The sequence below is a fragment of the Lepisosteus oculatus genome, chromosome 10, assembly GCF_040954835.1.
Source record: "Lepisosteus oculatus isolate fLepOcu1 chromosome 10, fLepOcu1.hap2, whole genome shotgun sequence".
Classification (NCBI taxonomy): domain Eukaryota; kingdom Metazoa; phylum Chordata; class Actinopteri; order Semionotiformes; family Lepisosteidae; genus Lepisosteus; species Lepisosteus oculatus.
Window position 1 is genome coordinate 37,905,880 of NC_090705.1, and position 22,436 is coordinate 37,928,315.

Here is a 22,436-nt window from a genome sequence, read left to right on the forward strand (position 1 = left end):
ACACCAGTACTTATGCCAACCAATTATTTATTCCATGCTTGGACGATAATTACTGTATGTGGCTCAGTGAAATATCTAACCTATTTTGACAAACTGTCAGCATTGTGAAGAAAACTCCTAAAAAGACGTGTCACCTTCCAGCAAAAACATGTTTAATAAAGAATATCAAGTGTAATAACCACCATTTGACATTGAACAATAGTGACAATGGGGACCATTTCCACAGATGTTCAGAGATCTTTTTGGAGACATGGGACCACTCAGCTGGCAGCTGTTGACACAACTCTGTATGAGACCCAGGGAGAGGTGAAATTATACAACCTTGAGGCTGTCTGAATTGGCATTATTACAGAACCCTGCTAAAATGACTATATGGTCCTCAGGATTCATAACGTTTTTGACTAACTGGGCCATTTCCACTATTGAAACACTTCTGTGGGACAAGTCATTAGGCTGCACAGTGTACATCATTGTGTTTTGGAGGTACCATGCAGAACTGGTATCATTTATGAGGTATGTGGTATGAGAAACATACTGGTAGATAAATATCAACAATTTCAGTTACTTAATAGCATAAATGATGACAGATTACCACAGAACATCTTTCACTGCACAATTTGCAGTTGCATGTCTTGTAGCCACGTTGTATAAGGGTTTCACATTCTCTATATAAGTTTGCTCAACAAATCATGTCATGAAAGATGGCGGGTTCAGAAAGAACTGCATTCTAAAAGGAGATGGAATGGGGCTGGAACTGAAATGTGTGATCTTGACAGTAAGTACCATTCATTTTTTGCCCAATTCAGATGGAAGAAAAATATTATCATTATGGTCTCTATGTATCATTGAAAGAAAATTCTGCATTTTCCTCTGGAGATCTATCGAACTAATCCCTTATGGATTTTTGGAAAAATTCCTGCATTGCAGTTAAAATAGTCTGAAAAACATCAGTTAACGCGGAAAATTTAACAAGTGTCATTTTGCTGCAATATGGAAATTGTGGACATGGTTGAAAGCCATTTAGTCAAGTGTGGAGTTTATTATGCATGTTTGTGTGAATTTAAGATTTTACACTTAAGCTTTTATCTGCTAATGGTGCATAGGGGAGCAATTCACAATCTTAATGCACTGTTAGATACAAAAGGGATAAAAGTCATTCACTGGAACCCAGTTAAATATTGAAGATTTTCTGGTCGCCATAGTCTGTTCCTTTTGAAATACGTTTTGCACTTCCAATTACTGCCATTTCCAACATTTTGTATGTACTGAAGCAGACTGGAAAGGCCCTACCCTTAAAAAAACTGCAGTGTAATAATGGATTAAAACAATCAGTTCTGCCTCTTGAATCCTGCTGCCCGATTATTCTTCACGTGATTTATAAAGCTGCTTAAAGCTTTGTTTAAAAAAAGAAGCATAACCGAGCCAATTTAAATAACATACCAACTGATTGACTGGTGAAAATGACGTTTATTCATATCCAATTACAAACAGGTGAATGCATGTAAGCACTTTCATTTTCAGTTTCACATAAGAATCTGGTCACGGGGCCATTGCTTTCTCTTCTCTTCTCGTCGCCTGTTCACGTCTCGCTTGCCCAGAGCGCGCTCTCACTGCACTTTAACTGCTGTTATCTTGGAGAGCTTCTGCCATGAAGAGCTTACCCAGGTTCTGGGAGGTGAACTCCTTGATGTTCTGGCAGTAAGTGTTGATCTGACCTGTTCAATAAAAAACACAGGGGGGAGAAGTGGGGAGGGTGTCAAACCATGTCCATTCCACATAATAAAAAAATAACACTGCCATTACCCAGAACAAGTAAACCCACCATACCCATACACTTTGCTTGACAAGGCAGTGGGCAATTCTCATTTGTACCAAAGACCTACAGAAAAGATCTTAAACGGGAGAGCAAGAAGATATTCATTGTCATGGCTTTGCTTACCAAAGCCCTTATGATTCTGATGTCCCATAGCTAAACTTTTGTGGATTTGTGTTTGTTCCAAATACTTACCAACCCTGAATGTTGAACGTTCAGTTGGTTACTCTAACTTCTATTGAAAATAAGTCACTAATAATTCATGTACCTTTTGTGCACATCTCAAACTACTACAACTTGATCTTTATATTTCTATACACATACTATACTGACATTTAAGTATTCTTTGAGAATTTATATTTTGAAGTGTTATTAAGGGCCAAATTTAATCTTTATGACTTACAAAACCTTTCCGTATTAAATCCTGAAGGCTACCATGATAGAAAACAGACCTATTAACACGGAATGAGATCACAATTTTATCATTTAAAGAAAACATACACTCCAGTGCCTTTCCTGTTAAACCATCCCAGATTATTTTACTATAAATGCTCCTGCATACTCATTTGATCACAAAATTCTTGTGATCAAAAGAAAATTCGACTCTGCTCTTAGGCTATGGGATGCTAGTAGAATTTAAAAAACAATGTACAGTTTATATGTTCTGATATTAACCTCATTTTTAGAGCTGCTGGCAAGCTCTATACATCATCTAAACACCTTGTCCTCGACTATTGTAAGGAATTGTTTGGTGCAGCCTACAGATAAGGCAAGAACATTTAGGAACACCGTGAACAAGCTCTTTCTTGAAAGCAACAAGATCTAAGACTACAAAGGGCTAAAGTCTGGATTCTCAACTTTTCAGACATACAGTACAGTGATAAGAGGTCTATGGTGATGTGTATCTATCACCAGTGCTAAGTGTTTAAAAAAGAACAATAAAACATTTCTCAACTCAAAATCACAAAGCTCCTCAGGTGACAAGCATGCTGCGAGTATATCTAAATTGAAGCTAGTTAAAAATCCCAGCTCGGAGTCTTGATTGTCAAATTTCTAGCACTGCACAGTGAAAATGTTCTTCAGGAGACGAGGCCTTTTCCCTCTGCAGAATAAGATGCACTCTTAATAAAACAGAACTCCATCAATGATTTGTAGCAAATGATTTCACCTCTAATTGAAGTTACAGTCTTCAATTTTGTGCTGCTGTAAAAAGGGTTAAAAATCTCAATTTCAGGAATGCAAAAGAGAATTACTCTGGGATGAGGCCAAATGAGGTTCACACAACCCTTTGGCATCCTTGTGCCTTCGACTGCAGATACCTATAAAACATTATGCAGTAAAGAAATGGGAAGTCACTTTGCACTGATGGGATGATTTATCACCTCATGTGTCTAATGTACTTTCATAAAATGTAGTATAATAGCTGCCTGCAGGCTGACAAAAGTCATATTTCTGATACCCCGCAAAAGCTCCTTTTTTTGCAATATGTCAAGAATGAAAAACCATGCTTCAGAATTCAAAAGGAAATTACAGGAATAAAGGACTTACATGGAAACAGTTCCAAGTCTGTAAGGGTTAATTCTGTAACTCTGGATTCATGTAAACATTTGTAAACAAATAAGATTTCACAATATGAAGAATAAAAGCAAAAACACTGCACAAGAAAGCTCCCTCTTTGTATTTATCTTCCTACATTGGACATTTTTGCTGGAAATGAAGAAACTTCCCTTTGTACTGTAAGTGTTCATCATAGGTTCCAATTAACAGCCAGGAACCAAAACTACACACCGAGCAATAAAACACTAGAAACAATAAAATTGCAGCTGATTTTTCCACTTATTAAAAAAGTGATCATCATCTCTTCCTTGATCCCTTCCCTTCTTTTTCTTACATTTTTTACTAATTTTGTATTTTATTTTGGAAGGCTAAGCAAACCATGGAAGCCTCATGGCTTTATAAAACATGCAAAATTCTTTGTTATTGTTCTATTAGTCTCAGATTTGTATTGTTAGACATACTGGATAAGCCCTGGAAAAAAATGTCAGCATCCTACATATGAAGATTGACCTGTAAGAACGAAAAAAGAATGTGTTTGTTGTTGTTTTTTTGTTTTTGTTTTGGATACTTCATTCTACTGTGTGTACTGAGTAAGACCTAAAAAAATCTGATGGTCCAGACTTGATGACCAAGAGGTTACCTTCACTTCAAGACATCACTTCAAGCCCCCAATCAGGCCTGTACTGTCTATACTTCCCAAGACTGTGCAAGATGTTAACTTGTGGAAGTAGTGGAAGAGGTTAACTTTGCATTCGGTCTTACCTGCCCTCAGGATGCAGTTGCTCAGCTTTCTTGTATTTAATTTTAAAAAAATGTGTAAAATAAAAAAATAAAGAATGGCCAACAATGATGACACTGGGGTATAAAACTAATGTGATGTTCAGTATGTTCGGTAATTACATTTCGCAGAATAGATAATGCATTTTGCACTTATTTGGCTAAATATCTTATTTTGTTAATTACAGCATTGGGAAATTATCGCTTAAACTATGTAAAGGAGCAAACTTTTACAAGCCTGGTTGGAAAGCAGATTATCCATTGTGGAGTTAAACGTGAGACACATGCAGGTGAAATAACCTCTCCTTTACTCACTGTTCTCTGTTCCCACAGAACTGCAGGGGCAGATATTTGCACTAAAGCGGCTTCGGGCTGCCTACACAAAGGCTAGTAGCAAAGCATCTTCTGTCAGCTTTAATTATATACTTAGCGAGACAGTGAAAAGATACTTGGGTGCATTAATCAAATCCACATGTAGAATTAAAAAATAAACTGCAAAGAAAAAAACTCAATTTAAACAAAACTCTGTATCCAAGTTAGAAAAATCAGTAGCTGCACATGTTTTTTCTATGTGTTATATTTTTCAGGCAATGGAATAAAAGTTGATCTACCCCTTATTTTTGTTATCTTCCATGGCTGTAGGTTGTATTGCTGTAAGAATACATGCAAATATGTGTATAGCACCAGCACAACAAAATGGGTTAATTAAATTATACTGTTTCCAGTCGGTGGTATAATGGCTTAAATTCTTCACTTCCAAACATCTACACCAACCCTTAAATGTTAACGTCTAGAGGAAAAGCATCATTTAAACATGCAGTACAATTTCTATAGCGTTTTAAGTCAAGAGAATATGAAGGCAGTTTCACATATGAGCATAATTGTATTTAACGACAACATCAGTACGATAACAGAAAAAATAAGGTTAAGATTAAATCAAAATCATTAATACACTAGGAGATTACTTGGACAAAACAAACAGATGGAACATAATATTGCTTATTTTTATGAGTTATGTTTTTATTACTATTCAGTCATATTTTATAGTTCTTCATATCCGTTATTTGTTCTTTATTTTAAATGTACTTTTAATTTGGATTTTTCATTAAAAACGAAAAAAAAAGTTATGGAGGCAGTAAAAGGTCCATCCTTGAATACCATACTTCCTATTTACCTAGGGAACAGGCAACAGTAATGCATCCCAACATGTCAAACAGAGTTTCAAAATGAGACCACCCAATTAATAGTCAATTTGGTAACAGAAAATCCAAGAAAAGATTCAGTCAGGGCCTAAAGATCTGCAATTAGGAGTTATACAAATATTTTACTGAGAAAGGAGTATATATTTTTCATTTTAAAAAGTTAAGTTTTACAAAAAGGACAGTATTATAGTAGTCAATCCAAGATAATACAAAAGCATGCATTTGTTTTTTGTCAAAGACAGCAGTCACAAATTTAATCTTTTGTCCTTTAGGTCTGCCACTTATGAAGGATCGAGGATATTGCTTTTCCCGTTTACTAGATCTTTATTTTAGTTGAGGAATTAAGACATACCTGAGTTTAAAATGTACAAGATGAAATCTTAGTGAAGAAAAAAAAAACCTTAGCATGAATGACAAAATGATCAACAACTCTAAGGTCTACAGCTACCAGGTTTGAACACCAATCCAAGAGAAATCACTTCAACCTATTTTATGACATTTCACACAGTAATTTGGATATTCCATAAGACTAAATCTCTAGCTAAAATAAATTTGATTTTATGTCAACAACCACTTAAAATGAACATCCTATTGACCCTATCCCAATTAACAGATCACTAAATTAGATTAAAAAAAGCAAATCTAATTGCAATGGAATATTTAATCACAATAATAACCAGAGGTAGTCAACCATGACATATGGATTCGATGCCATGGCAGGATTTTGAACCTTGCAATAACTTACGTACTGAATTTACCCTTAATTGCCTAATTAACCCAGGTGCTGCAGATGTCTAGAATAATTAAAGATTAACTGAGGGAAAGACTAAGCCATCATAGTCACCTAATATTGGCAGTACAACTAATAAACCTTCAGGAGATTCAAAATGTCAACGGCTGCCGCTGCTTGGTTTGAATTGGGCTTTCGTATCCCCACCAAAATAAATACTTTAAAAGAATGTGAATGTTTGTTTGCCTTATAATATTATCTACCTAGTAAGGGACTTACACTATATAAGCTGTAAGAAAATAAACTTAAAAATTAGAAGTCTAGTTTAATATATAGTGACAGAACACACATGTAACAATGGCTTCTATCCACATTGTAATGCTTTGACCACATTTGGCCTGATTTGCTTCTGGCAGATCTGAAGTACAGCTTCCATACTTCATAGGTCTGAAATTCAACATGTGCAGCATGTATCAACAATAAATATGGTATTAAACAAATGCTCCCTACTCATCTCTGATCTTGTGAAGAAGAGCTTCTCAATACACAGTGTAAATGACACATCTAAGAACAAAAGCAACTCTTCCAAGAGGCTAGTTAATGAACACGTACAGTGCCCTTCAACTAATTGCTCAGAAAACACACATTCCTAGGAAATATGTGGAATGAATACACATTTCAAGTTATTTTAAAAACACTTTACTGAAAAAGAATTTGTTCAGTAAAGGCAATATTTATAAGTTAATCTATCATGGACTATATTTACCAAGTGCTGACTTTAGCTCTTCATTACAAACAAAAAAAGGTCACAATCTGAACTACACGCTGCTTTTATTGAATAATATTTTACTGTTACTAATAATCATAATAATGTACTTGTTAAAATCAAAGAGCAGTTATGTGCTGGAAGTAGGTCTACTTTTTTGTCACTTTTACAGCATTTTACAAAACTTGTCAGGAGACTTTGATGGCCTTTGCATATCTAATTACCCCCATTTCACTTGGCCCCTCAAGATCAAAGGATTCATTAGCAAGAGACAAATTTACACTCTATGCATAACATTTCACATTCAGAAAATGACACCAGCTGTTTTATTTTTTTCCTCATTTGGTTTGCTTTATACAGAACAATGTAACAGGAGAGAAAGCTATGCAGTGTACAATTTTAACCAAAGTAGAGATGTATACCTTATAATTCAGGCGTCATTGATCAAAATGAATTTCTGTTATTTACTTAATAACTGGTCTACTATGCCTTACAGTGAAACTAGTAGTTTGCCTTTGAATACTTTCTTCTACACATGTAGAAGAAAGTACTAAACTACAATAAAAGCAGTAGTCCACAATACTAGAAAAAGCAGTACATGATATCAGCTGTGACACTATAACTATGTAAAAAGGACTATTTAAAATGGAAAGTGAAGCTGACAAGGTTTCAAGTACAAATCTTCGCAATGGCATTGCTCATCAATCGTACATTTATACATTGTAAGTATAAGTAAAAGGTAACAAAAGAGAAGACCATTTCGACCCACTATAATAGTTCAGGTCTTTAAGCCTGTCAGTGGAGAACATTCTTTTAAGTCTGGGAATGTAGTTGGTTGCTCTTCTCTGGGACTAATTCCAGAGCAGCAATATTTTTTGTAATGTGCACAATTTAGTCACCACAGTATTTTAAAAATTAGATCTCGCTATTGAATTGTACAATTTTATCATAATTGATTGAAATTGCGCTCTTTTAACTGTATATATATATATTTTTCCTTCCCTATAGTGTCTAGAAAATGAATATCATGTAACAGACACCTTTCTCGTTAGTAGCTTCTTCAAGCTCCATTTTCTTTTTATCTTGTTGTCTTGTGATACTCTGTCTTCACTTGTCTGCATTAAAGTTTACCTGCCAGGTGTTTTTCCAGTCTTGAAATCTAAATATTTGGTAATGTACTTTGGAGCTGCCACAGGGTTTGCCAATCATGCTATTGTGTATCATTAGCAAATCTTGATTATGAATATAAATTAGGAAGACCAGTGGTCCTAATACAGTTGCCAGTGTTACTCCACTAATAAACACCTGCAAGGGGATCACTTACCCATTATCCATTCTGTTTTAGATGTATTAACCTGTTCTCAATCCAATCAAATGCAACAACTTAAACACTGCTGCTTGCAATTCAAGAATTAATCTTTTGTGAGGAACGTTGGTAAACTTCTGGAAAAACTAAAGTTGCCACTATGTGCTATGTGTGTCTATTACCATTTCTTCTTGAAAGAACAAGCTACTTTTTGTAAATCTATGCTGACTGTCCTCTTGGATCCTATTTTCATATACACTATCCTTTAGTTCAATTAAGTATCATTAGCGAATGATGATAATATTAAACAACATTTTTACAGTATAACCTCAGACATTATAGACATAAGACTTAAAGGCCTATAACCGGTTTAGGTTTGTCTCTTTTTTTAGGTCAATGGCTATTAAGCCCTGTCTTGAATCCCTATGAGAAGAGATCTGTTATAATATTCCAGTAATCTACTACAGTGTTCTTATTTTTCTTGGTTCACAATTTTAGAAGAGAAACAATATTTTTTTTGCCTTTAATTAACACTGTCTACTGATGTCTGTTACGTCTGTTACAATATGGAGTACTTCTGAATTGTACTGATCTCTTCCTTTCACAACTCCATTTCAAATGGCTTAATATTAGGCAACCTGCTGTGTTCCTGGCATAACCTCAGACAGTCAAAGGAAGGCATGCAATGGACTGTGTGAGCAGTCTAGCCGCTCATTTGTGCTTGCACTCAACAGAAAGGAAGAGTTATATGTCAATTTAAGAACAGACAGCAGTTTCTCTTTTTCTGACAAGCCCTGTAGGCACCTGGTCAGTCAAAAAAGGGTCACCCTTGTGCAGTGAACAGAGGGTTTGCTAGCTGACTCTACACTGCCAAGCAAACAACTTACTTTTAAAGCTATATGCTGTATTTAAGGTGTTTCTTACTTATCTGTACTTCACGGCCTTTCTGAACTCTAGGCTATTAGGTAGGGTTTAGAATTCTTAACAACAGTATATGGAAACCACTCTGGGGTCAGTAGTGTACATCAATAAGAGGAAATGGGAATTGCCCATCACACGGAGTAATTATAAGCTTTTGAAAACCATGTCACTATGGAAAATAATGCATCAACATCCAAAGTCAATGTGTGGCTTTTAGGAATCTGCAGGCTACCATGATGTACCTATTTATTCCCATTATGTTTCCCCTTTGTTTCTTAATTATATTCTGCTTGCGATTTCTGCTTTCTCCTTCATTTATCAAAACAAAATGCTTTTTGAGAGTCCTGAGACCGAGTGCAACAGTGAGCAAACCACACTGTGCCTAAGTTGGTGGTCCCTGCAGGACACTATTGACGCACTCTGGCAAAACTGCAGACTTCACACCGCAACTGTTTGTGCTCCGTCTGAGCGGCGCACACAAGATGGGCTTCCGTTTGTATTATTAGAAATTGCAGTGCATTTCCCGCAAATAGTAAAAAAAAAATCAGAAAAACATTTAAAAAATTGGACTGACAGTTCATTAATTGGAGTTTCAAAAATAAACTTAACGAGCGTTCATGTAAACTGAGGAAATTCAAAGGAAGTAATGAAAGATTTCTTCACTGTGTCAATAATTACAGAATTCATATGAAGTTATTACTTGGAATAGAACTAGAAAGTGGCAGTCATCATGATGGCTCCGTAAGAAAAGAATAGTACATATACTTCTTCCTTATCCAATCTGATTAGCAAACTTTAGATGAACAGTTAACAGATACACGTTAGATTAAGACATAATTTAGATACTGTATTTATCTGATACAATGGCTCAAAGAAGGCAAGTATCTAGACTGGTTTTCAAGAAGAAAAACAGTCTAATTTCAATTTTTACATTACATATTCAGTTTGTCTAAGAGATTCAGAAACTCTCCTTCAAAAAAAAGCATTCAGACACAAGGGAACACATTATAATGCAGTAAGCCTTGCAAAAGCTACATAAAAACGTTCATTTGATTGTCTGGATTTGACTGATAAAATGACTGACTTGCGTGGATTTACGCATGACATTTCCATGTGAATTAACCGTCAGGATATTCCAATTACACAATCAAGTGAAGAACAGCTTTATTTGATTAGGACCAACAAGGAAAACCTGAACATCAGGTTATGTTTGAACAAGTCCTCTACTCTCTTGCCAGGAGGATCAGTATTGCCAATTCTGCCCACAAACTACTGATTAATCAAAGTAAAAAAAAAAACCTTGCAGCTGTACAGGTTTAAGGGGGTAATCACCTTAGACAGCTGTTTCTCTCACCACCTCCCAGAAAACACCATCCCAATTCCAAAGAATCAAATTATTTTGTGCAGATCTAAGATCACACTGTTCAGAAGACAGGGCAAAGAGCAGCGAGATTTCTGTGAGACTTAGAAGACAGCAATGCCAAGCCCTTATGGTACCCTCTGTGGCATGAGAGCCGAGCTCAAGAAACACAAACCACTCAAAGCTTTTGAGGAGAATGGAATGGAAAGTTGAGCAAAGCACTGTTACCCTTTTGAATGCATTTCTAAGGTTTTACTTGGCTCATTAAAATAAGAGAGGGGTGAGGACAAACAGACCGTGGGCTGAAGTCATTATAGAGAGAGTACAATCTCAATTTCACTCTCTCCTGGTGCAATGCTCTATTAAATTTAACAGAGAAATCAATGTGTTCAAAATACAACCAAAGCAATAATGTTTAAATTAAATAAATGAATTGCATTTAACTGGCAAACTGACAGGTTTCAAAGAGGGTGGGAAACAGTTTTCCAATGCATGAGTCAGATCTTTAACAACTGAAGAGGTAAGATTTGTCACAGTTCAGCCAGAAAAATCTGTAAGGGGGCATGCCATCAAATTAACAGGCTGCAACTCCACAGTCATATTTCTGAATCATGAAAATGAAAACCCCCCCAAAAAACATTAGGTTTGACAGAAGTGCATTGTTAATAAGCACTGTATGAAATTTCTAGCACATCATATAAGCAAAGGTGTGTGGGTAACATATTGCTTTTCCATCTAACACAACATATAATTAATCAATTATACTACAATCCATTTATTGTGTTTTGTTTGACAAATTCAGAAATTGACAAACTATCAAAATGATAACATTGGTTTAACCAGATATAAAAAAGGACATCAGCTATAAGATTTTTTTTCTCTATCCAGACCCCTGCTGGAATTTCTCTATTTTGATTAAACCAGCAAATGATGAACAGTTCTCACAAAAACATTTGATTTTAGTTTTACAATTCAAATAAAAGTAGCAAATTGAAAACACATATGTAACAATAAAATTTTATTTACGAGGTAATATCTTCCTTTTGACTTCACCTTCAAATTGGAAATACTGAAAAGCTAATCTAGCTGTGGAATTTAAGCGTTTCTGTCGTTTCTCCAACTTAATTTCCAGCACAAAACATGCATTGCTTTTTTTTTTATGAGACATTACAAGAAAACCGATTAGGCCATCCTATAACGTAAAGAAAAAAAATCAACTAAAGTTTCGGTTTGTATATATTTTAACGTATTTGCTAAGAATCACTTTGGTCAAGGTTACTTTTAATACTTGGTAGCAGCTACTAACATATTAATGTTCGTAAGGTATAATTCTAATGCACATAATGTGGTGGCATTTAATCAGTCTTTAATAACGCAAAAATCCATTCAAAGCAAACTAAAAGGAAAGGCTGTAATTAAATGGTAGCCCATAGGCTGCAAACTATTTTCATTATTAGTCTTCTCTCACATCTTTGCATTGGTTTATGATGCACATTGGCAAGGTCTTTTCTTATTTTCGGCCTTGAAATCTTGTAGTGCTGTTGTCTGTTAATGTCAGGTGGATTTACCTCCCACATAATTCTATACATTTAGCCTCTGTGTGACAGGCTGGCCACGAGAAGCTTCCGCTGCTCGATTTAAAGCACATGTAATAATAATAATAATAATTGCTTACACTTATATAGCGCTTTTCTGGACACTCCACTCAAAGCGCTTTACAGGTAATGGGGACTCCCCTCCACCACCACCAATGTGCAGCCCCACCTGGATGATGCGCCGGCAGCCGTAGTGCGCCAGAACGCTCACCACACATCAGCTATCAGTGGGGAGGAGAGCAGAGTAATGAAGCCAATTCACAGAGGGGGATTGTTAGGAGGCCATGATTGATAAAGGCCGATGGGGAAATTTGGCCAGGATGCCGGGGTTACACCCCTACTCTTTTCGAGAAACACCCTGGGATTTTTAATGACCACAGAGAGTCAGGACCTTGGTTTTACCATCAGGATGGTGCCTGTTTTACGGTATAGCGTCCCCGTCACTATACTGGGGCATTAGGACCCATGTGGACCGCAGGGTGAGCGCCCCCTGCTGGCCCCACTAACACCTCTTCCAGTAGAAACCTTAGTTTTTCCCAGGAGGTCTCCCATCCAGGTACTGACCAGGCTCACACCTGCTGAGCTTCAGTGGGTTGCCAGTTGTGAGTTGCAGGGTGATATGGCTGCTGGCATGTAGCATCCAAAACAAGAAATACTGCCCTGTTAGCAACCGCACCTCTCTCTTGTTATCTCACTGCAGCTATAGCCCGCTCCAATGACCCTGTGCTGTGTCTTCACGCTCAACCTCTTGAAACTAAGCTCCTCAACATAAAGGGAACGTGTGCTCAAGGTCTAGTGGTTACCATTAGAAAGCTCAAAGGCCCTTGGCCAATCACAACGGGATTTTTCTTTCCCTTGGTAGAGGAATCCGTGTAGCCATACTACCTAAACAGCACAGGAGGAGAGCAGAAGGGCACTAACCTGCGATAAGCAGGGTGTCCATTCTAGGAGGGGGCTGGGGTGGCTTGAACATCTTGCTCATGTCCTCCTCAGGCAACAGAGGCTCTCCGCGGCTTTGCCTCTGTGCATTCTCCTGCTGCCGTCTCTGGAGATACTGTGGGAAGAATGAGAGGGAGAGAGAAAGACATGTGAAAAGGAGTCAGTACTAATCTGATAGTTATTCCTTGTTTCATTAACCTCTGCCATGCCCCGAGCTAATCTAATTATCCTGTGTGCGTGTGGGGGGAATTACCTACGAGTCAATCCATCTGAAACTGGTGGAGATATTATAATCGCGGTCACTGACGGATGCACTTGGGTGGCCCTGCAAATGCAGCTTTCACACAGTGGATACAGAGAGTGACTGCCAATTGCATGAAAGCAACTTAAGCCACAAGTCCTGCAAATGTGTCTATAGAGAGCACTAGCACAGAACTTAATGACTTACCAGTTTTCCCTATGGCCTCCTTCATTTCACTCCTTGAACCAAAGGATGCATTAGCCATAATGTATCTCTACCAGACACCGCAAAAACAAGCTTTCTGCTTCAATTAAATTGTCCATGCGCATGGAAAGTAACAACTGTTTCTGCTCCTTTTTGAAATGGGGGGGGAAATGCTTTTCTTCCAGTTATTTGCGGAGGATGTGTAATATTTCTTTTTCCAGAACCGCACACGGTTACTAGGCTACATTTTCATAAAAGACCATCACAAACACAAACAACCGTCATCCCCATGAATAAGAACAAGGTTAAAAAAAAAGACAGCACTCGTCTTCTGATGTTAAGCCCACATGCAAAATCAACAGTGTCATAAAATATTAATTAACAGGTGTCATAACAGGAGAAATGAGGGTTTTCCAATTCTATCCAACCACCTTATTAGAATGGACAGATCACCTGATGTCATTTGTACATTTGGGAGCAGAATTAAAAATTGATTCTCCTGTGCTGGATTGCACTGTTTATGTTAAGTGAAAATTAATGACACATGCCATATCCAACAGTAAACATATCTGACCTGAGGAAAAACAAAACCCAATGCAATATTACACTTAAGGGAGAGATGATGGTATTTCACCAGTCTCCCTTAAAAATCCAAGTTGCAATATTCATTTTGTATGAGGGAAAGCGCTGTGGAAGCAGGTATGCTCCCTCATTTTAATTGTATAGCACAATAATGAAACTTTATGTATTCTGCCAGAGCTGCTGCTTTCAGTGCCGTCCCCTTGGATGCCTTTCTGAATCATCTCGATGTGCTTTTATTTTCCCCCCCTGTTAAATTACAGTCAAACTTTGATAAGATCACACTGTCAGAAATGGACACGTTTCTTTCTCGGCTTTAATGAGATTGAGCTTTGCATTGGAGAGTCACAAATTCAAGGTTATGTGCTGTCAGTGCAAAGAGTTTTCTGGGAGGGTTGCAGAAGAGAAAAGACTGGCATTACAGCAGATACAAATTGCAGCAGATACAGACCATCATATTCTATCGGAACAGAAGGCTGTGCTCTCTTTTGTAGCAAAGAATTCCTCAGCCATAAAATGGCATACTTTTCAATGGACCTGCTTTCATAACAGTACAGTCTTAATGAATGTATGTATATGTGAATATATAGAGGCATATAGAGGAATGTTAAAATGTTAAAGATTAAAATGACTCAAAAACACTGCAAGCTGTCTACATAATTGTTGTGTTTGAGCAATGAATAGGATTTTGTTTCTATGCATGGTTACAGTTAAAGCTGCCTGATGTATGTTTTTGCCTTTTTTCCACTGTATGCTTATTTCACTTGCCTTATCTCCAAGTCAAAGCTGTTTCATTCCATACTGCATTCATGTCGTGTATTTTACAACTGAATCTGTATATGCTGACAATGAATTTCATTATACCTTTCCTGAGAGGAAGTGTCCAAAAGCCCTACTAAAAGAATTGTGCATTCTAATTACTGAAATGAGCTAAGCATGTCAGCCAATGTGTTTTAACAAGTACCGGTAGCTAAAAGTCAACAGAATGTCAGAAGCACAGACCCCCTAATTACATTGGTGTGGTCCATAAAGTGATGTTCTTGCGAGGACAACGGTATTTTAATGTACCCCTCCCACGCGGAGTAAAACGTTAACGTATTTTTACAGTAAAATGCATCTATCATGTGACTCAGCAGTTCCTATGCTTGCACTACAGTGCACTGTAGTGAGGTTTTCTGACAACTGGATAATGTAAGAGCCTAAAAGAAAAAGAGAATATTAAATAAATTATTCAAAAGGTAGCACTAATTCTTATCATTTTTGACAGAATCTGGTAACAAGAACACATTATAAACATTTATTACAGGATGTATTTATCTTTAATTCAAAGTGTAAATGTAGTGTCGAATCTGAAAATAGTTTCAGATTCTTATTTGGTACATCCATTCAGTGAAAGAAGCTGCACAACAGTGCAGGATATCTTGGCTTTTTAAAAAGTTTTTGACTTTGGAAGAATATTCTAGTCAATTCAGAAGTAGCTTCAGGGGGCGTTTTTAATGATATAGGCCTAGCTGTCTTGTCCTCTATGGAATCCAAGGGCACTGCATGAAGGAATTAGAAATACCAGCATGCTATTCTGATTTTATTTTCTCTACCACACAAAAGAAAAACAATAACATAGAAGTGAAATCAAAGAACAGTCATGATTAGGGCAATAGTCAGTGAACGCATTGTTAGGTAGAGGTTATAAAGCATTCACTCTTCTCGTTTAGCCATACGAATGAAAGCTAAAGGATAAATCTTAAAGATACTTTTTAACCAAATAACACCAAATTGCAGAATATTGGGGAAAAGTAAAGAAGAAGCGTTTTTTTTATTTGTTTCTGACAGTCGATGTCTTTCTTCAGATACACATCTAAGGAGGCCTGGATCCCTATGAGCCCAGAAAAAGTGTCTTGCTGCACTCATATTTGAATTATGAAAGAGCAAGTACAATCTGAAACATCTACCAATGTGCAGTATTTCACAAATGTAATCTTATCACAGTTTCACTGTACTTCTCTTCCACTGTACTGAAAAGCTACATTTTTACATTTACATTCACATTATAATTAAAAACATGAATTTATAAAAGCCAAATTAAATACAATCCTCTTTCTTAAGTATTATGAGATTTGTATATTTTATGTTCTAGGTTTTAATGTGGTATTTGATGAACAGAGTGCAGTATGAAATGTCAAAGACTTCGTGTTTTCTTGGCATTACATTTGGTTAACCGTATCATAACACTACACTGAAGGTCTGGGAAAAGAATAACAAATGACTGAAGGCGAAAATTAACCTCTGTGAATTAAAAGGGCCTATAAAATGTGTGTTCCAAATGTACTCATTTTTTCTGTATATTTTATATTTAAAAGCAGCATAATGAAAGTTGCCCAGCTGTGTGAAATTATATGAAGGAGTTGTGAAGTCAGAGCTGCAGCTAGCTTAACTGCTACTTAAATAAACATTTCACATGTAATCTCTTTTTTAAGCCATGGAAGATGAATGTCTGACAGAATTAACATTCAGTCCCACGTAGCCTATGTTTAAAAAAGATATGCTATGTTCATAATACATATTACTGATATGGTATCAAAGTTGGACTTAAATGCAGCTGTCTTTTACAATAATAAGTATTGACAAGTATTAAGTTCTGTTCATTTACCCATTAGTGCAGCACTACATTCGCTTTAGATGCACGTATATTAATAAAATGCTCAGGAATGACAACTTGTACCTCTCGGATTAATATTAAGACAGCAGAAATAACTGCTGAATCTTTGCTCATGTAATCGCCTATCTTGCATGTGCTACAAAACTCTTTTCCATGAGAGTTTTGCAGTGGATGAAAGCTGCTGCCCTCGAGGGCTGCCAACAGAGTTTTTATAAGGATGTTAATTCCCAGCTCTGCACTTGCAAATCATATCAAAATGTCTTGTGATGGAAATGTGGCGGCGAGGAGGTTTCTGAGGGAAGCTCTTGGACTGCTTTCAAGTACCTGGTGTTTCTGCTGCTGCTGCTTGCTGACATTCCTGCTGTACGTGTTGTATTTAACTATATCCTGGCTCATGTCGTCCACTCTGTCCATAAGCAGCTGGAGGCTCTTTTCAAGATGATTGCTGTGGGGAGGGGGACAAAAAATCAAATTTAAAGCACAAATTGAGTGTAGAGGACAATATATAATAACAAAAAGTACAACTGACTCACATACACAGCAGTCTTTCTCAATGCTTTGCAAGGCTCAAGGCCGAAGCGTAACTGAGTACAATTTCTAGAAGGAAGCCATTGTTTCCCATTATATTGAAAATGCATATAGAATTCCCTGATACCACAATATTTCAGTGGGTTGTATTACATTGCGGCATTAATACAGAATTTTGTTTGGGAGGGTGAACTCCAACATTACAGAAATTATGTTTAATAAAATCCCCCCTTTCCCCCCTTGCTTTTCCAAGCCAAGCGAGAATGAAATCAGATCTTCATTTTTCCTTGTTACGTGTGGCATGCTTCCACACAAGTCATCAACAAATGGTTAGCCAGATCAATTTTCAGAAAATTCTGTGTTTTTTTAACATTGATTCTAGGAAAATAATTGCTTATAAAAAGAAAAATAAAAGACTTTCATCAACTACAGCAAACACCATCTTTACAAGAGGCTGAGGCATTTTCACATCTTTGCTAGATCAAAACATTGATATCCAAATCGCTGTCAAAATAAAAGAAAAATCATGCACTATGAATTTAGAATTTATATCAAACTGTCCTTAAATATACTATTTCATCACAATCACATGTTGTGAATATTTCTTCTCATGCTCTAAATTTAAGACAACTTTGCAAGCTTTGTTTCGCCATTACTACAGCCTCATACAGCACATTTTCTTCATTGCCAGCAGGATGGTATGAAACCAGGCCACAAACATTTTTGTAAACACGGTTTAGAGATCCTCTGCTTGCAGAGCTTTGATATTTCAATGCATTCACCAAAGCACCAGGCAAAAATGTTACTTTCTTGCTCAGAAATGTTCCCTGATATTACAGTTTTAGGGAATTCTATACTCGCTTCCAGTATGGAAAAAAAAAAAAGACATTTTCTAAAATCCTTCACTGCAAACCTGTGCTATTAAATGATTTAAAAGTGCCCCCGATTAGCAACAAGCTTTTTAGAAAGCATTTCATGAACGACCCTGTTTTGTTACTTTTATGTGCAGCTTCTTTTTTTGTTTCAGAGATTTTATAAACCATATTTTTTTCCACTCATTATTTACCTGTTAGCATTTCAAACATATCTCTGACTATCTACAACTTCCTAGCAGCATTCTCAAATCTTACTCCCATTTACTGAACTACAGGAATAGACGGCGTGTCCCATGACAAATTAGCAGTGGGGCATTTGCAACTTCAGACCTGTAAGTCTTTTAAGTCTTTTCCCTTCGATTCCCCTCACCTCACTTAATCCTGTTGGAACCACATTTGAAGACAGCGTTAATCTGTATTAAGCACAAACTGGTGAAACAATATGTGCTATTAATCTTCTGTGTAAATTCTGTCTAAGACTGATGGGGAGTTCTGACTCCTTAAAAGGACACACAAATATCATGCTTCTAACCACAATTAAGAAAATCAAAACAAATTACATGTAATGTATTTTAAGTATTTAAAAAATCCTGTTCTTTTCATCTACTGTACTTTAGTCCATATGTAGCATCCTGAATCTAACGAACATTTCCACAAAAATCTTTATTAGTATCCACAGAACTTTCTAGGATATCAGAGGTGAACAGCATGCTGCTATTCTTTGGATGTTTTTATCAGTTTAACTTCATTGCCTTTTGCCGTTTCAAGTACAAGAAGTATTGTAGCAAAAACAGCTTCTAAGAAACTCTCATTCAAGATTTATAGTAAACTTTCCAAAGCCTTTTCTAGAAGGCACTTCTGTTGAAACTGATAGTTATCCCTACAAATGACAGCCTGAACACATGCTAGGATGTACAATAGGAGAATGCAAAATGAAGACTTAAAGTACTCATTTAAAATTTCCCATCTAATGATTTACAAGTACTTTATATTCATTGCATAAGGGTCTTAGAAGATGGTTCTTGGAGATGTAAAACTAAATACAAATTACTGCAATTTTAAGGAAACAAGTCTGAAGTGTGTTCATCTCTCAGATGCCACTGAACATTCCCTATTGCAATGGGGTACTTGTCACCTCAAGTCTTATGCAATCTGATGTGCGTCTGCTTGCCAATGGCTTCCAATGAAGAAAAAAATATTAAAATATATAAAAGCTGGTGGTTTAAACAGCACCATCAAGGAACAAATAATGTGTTTTGCAGATGCAGCAAATTCGCTGATGGAACAAGAAAATGAATAATGCCTGAACAGCCTGGTGGGAAGAACATATTAATTTCTCAAAGAGCCTCATATTCTAGGCCAGTCTGTATCAGTTCAGATGCATTTTCTCCCATCCCACACTTCCTGTAAGTATTTCCATACCTGCACAAATAACCAAATTAAAACAACCCTTAGCGTTGGACCTCTGCCCCTACTAAAAGTATGTATAAAAGCAATGAACGAGCCCAGAGAGACATAAGCCTTAGTTTAACCATTGTCACAGAATGGAAAACTGGATTCTAGGCTGCACATGAAACAAAGCTTAAGAACCACCAAGAGAATCAATCAGTCTAATTTCCCGTTCTGTTGATACAAAAATGCATTCAAGCTAATCTGCTTTGCACAGGGATAAGAAATAGTAATGACTTAAAACTAAAACAATAACCTTGGATAAAGCAGCTAGGCCAAAATAGAAAACGGCAAAAGAAGAAATACAGATAATGTATTTCACCCTTATATGAAAATAGTTGGGTCTACCAATATTTGTTAAACCCACACTGTAAAAACCTTCAGATACTCCCGAATTCACATTTACCAGGCTATACATCTTAAAAAGAGAAATAAGCAAACTTTGTTCTGAACATACTATTATACTAAATTGTACAGCACCCCACAGTCCTATGACAGTGCTACCAGACTACAACAGTAAACTTCAATATCACCGGAATTGCAGTCTGCAGGTAGAAATGCATTAAACGTAACAATAGCCAAGGAGGTTTGTGCTGTGTAAAGTAGTTGATGTACTACACCTCTGTCAGGGGATGTTCCAGTAGGCTCTATATGTATAGTGGGGATAGGCAACATTGTCTGTGGACTCTGGGACTGTAAAGTCATCAACTATTCTGCAAAAAAATATATAAAAGGCTTATGGCAGATGAACGAAAAAAGAATCAGCTCTGCTTTGGCTTGTCTTTCTGACTTGCACATACCTCATAGAAGTCTAGACATGTAAATAGTTCAGTCCAGCAGGAACCAATCGTAATAAAAACAATGATAAAAAAATAGCACCACAGAATGCATATGTTCAGTTCACCTGAACATACGCTATTATATATACTGTATTTTCAGCACAGATACTACAGAAAGTACTGTACAAAACACATCACCTGAAATACCAGGGATACTTTAATTATATATAGTAGTGACGGTAAAACTCCTATTACCTTCACTATCACTGTTCAGTACAGCTATGCACACCATAATGTTTGCAGAACAGCAGGTGGTGCATATAAGCAAATAGGCGTGACATGTTAATTTAGATGTGAAATATCATGTATTTTACAAATCAAAAGGTAAACAGCCTATTCACATGGTTTGGCACAAATAATCGTTCATCTATATGAGCGAGCCTACATATGCAACAAAAAAGTCAACATTTCTCAGTGGAGAATAAAGACTGCTCTTTTAGCTTCAACCTTGTTGTGTGGAAGCACTCAACAGCAAATGGGTCTAGATTTTATAAGAGCACTACTGATATAAAGCTGATGTTACTTTCACATTATCCCATCACTGTGTAATTTGATGCTACAGCTGTACCATCGCAGCGGACTCCTCAACAAGTTGTCGAAAATGTTTGAAGGACATATTTATTGCAGCCATTAGAAGAGTTGAGGTTTCCTTAAAACCGTACAACTGAAAGGCTTTTAAATCTCGGTTCATGGAATTAAAGGCTGGAGAGTGCTACAGAGGAGTAAACATTGTCTGAAACTAGGAATAAGATGACGAGTCCTCATCAACAACTGTCTGGTGAACAGAGGATGCTCCAAATACCACCAAGGAATAAATGCATGCATGAATCCTGTGGCACATTTAATTAGCGCTCTACATCTGAAATTCCTCAAAACTTGGTTTCCTATTGGTTTAAAAATGAGAACAACAAAAAAGCCCCGCTCTGCTAAATGACTCTAGGCATCATTTAAGACAGAAATACTGACTACATCAAAGAAGATTAAAAGAAATTTAAGCAAAAACATCTGATTCAAACAAACAGTAAAACAAAAGATGATAAAAGAATACCATCGTTCAAAAGACAATACTTCAATGGCCACAAACTCAACATGCATTTCAAAAGCTTTCGTAAACAACAGAAAGAAAAAATACTGATCTCATACACACAGAAAAAAAAAACAGTATAAGGTTTCAAAGCCGCTTACAAGAAATAAATAACAACAGCAGCTGGAAACTTGTTGTGAGCCAAAGAATCTAGCAAAGAAGCAAAAGTCACAGCCTTAGACACCACCACAGGCAGGAGACAGGAGACTGTATTCTAAATAAATTATTACCTCATTATATGAAGACACAGGAGAACATCGGAAAGCTGGATCTATCCCACATATTGGGCTGCCACCTGGCTCCCAGAAACCCAATTCCAACCCAAAGATACAACAATGGATGTCTAGACTGTGGAGTTCCTGACACAAACTTGAGATAGTTCTTTTTAAGTAAAAAAAAAGTTATTTGTGCACGTCTTGTCTGATGAGCATTTTCAAAAGCATTCAAAGCTCACCTGTTCTACAGAGGGACAAGAAGAAAGTGATTCGGGCATTATTTGAAAATTTGAAAAAACATTGAGCGACTTTAAAACACTGAAGTATTTTATACATTAAAGAAGCAATTAAACGTTTTTTGCTTTTCATGTAACAGTTCTATATATAAATACTGCTTAACTAGTTAACTATCATTACAAATTATTTTCTAAGCACTTTTCAGTGTTTTCCAACTCAAGCCCAAATTTCAAAGGGCCTGGAAGACTAAGTACTGTAATAACCCCATGATACTAATGCATTACTAAAGCTGTATTAAAAATAGTCTGCCAATAAGTAAGGAAATAATTAGCTTTTTTAAAAATATCAACTTTCATGATTCAGATAAAACAATACTTATAAAGCAAAACAATGATAAACTGTTATCAGATCCTAGCACACAATCCATTTATACCCTTTTGTAACACCATTCCAAGAGATTAAGTCTAGTTTCAGTTATTTTCTTATATTTATTTGAGAATCTTCCAAATAATGTACAAAATAATTTGTGAACTGGTATTTCAAAAATCTGTCATGTTTTTTCA

At 36.5% G+C, this 22,436-nt stretch overlaps 1 protein-coding gene across 1 annotated transcript in view; it reads right to left on the reverse strand.

The window, feature by feature from the left end:
* Positions 1 to 1,447: 1,447 nt before the first annotated feature.
* Positions 1,448 to 22,436, reverse strand: part of eif3hb (eukaryotic translation initiation factor 3, subunit H, b) — a 154,420-nt gene continuing 133,431 nt past the window's right edge. The window contains exons 6-8 of the mRNA XM_006635569.3: positions 16,971 to 17,091; positions 12,949 to 13,081; positions 1,448 to 1,715 (exon numbers count right to left, since the gene is read on the reverse strand). Coding sequence (XP_006635632.2) covers positions 1,618 to 1,715; positions 12,949 to 13,081; positions 16,971 to 17,091 — 352 coding nt within the window. The 3' untranslated portion in view covers positions 1,448 to 1,617. The remainder of the gene's footprint in view (positions 1,716 to 12,948; positions 13,082 to 16,970; positions 17,092 to 22,436) is intronic.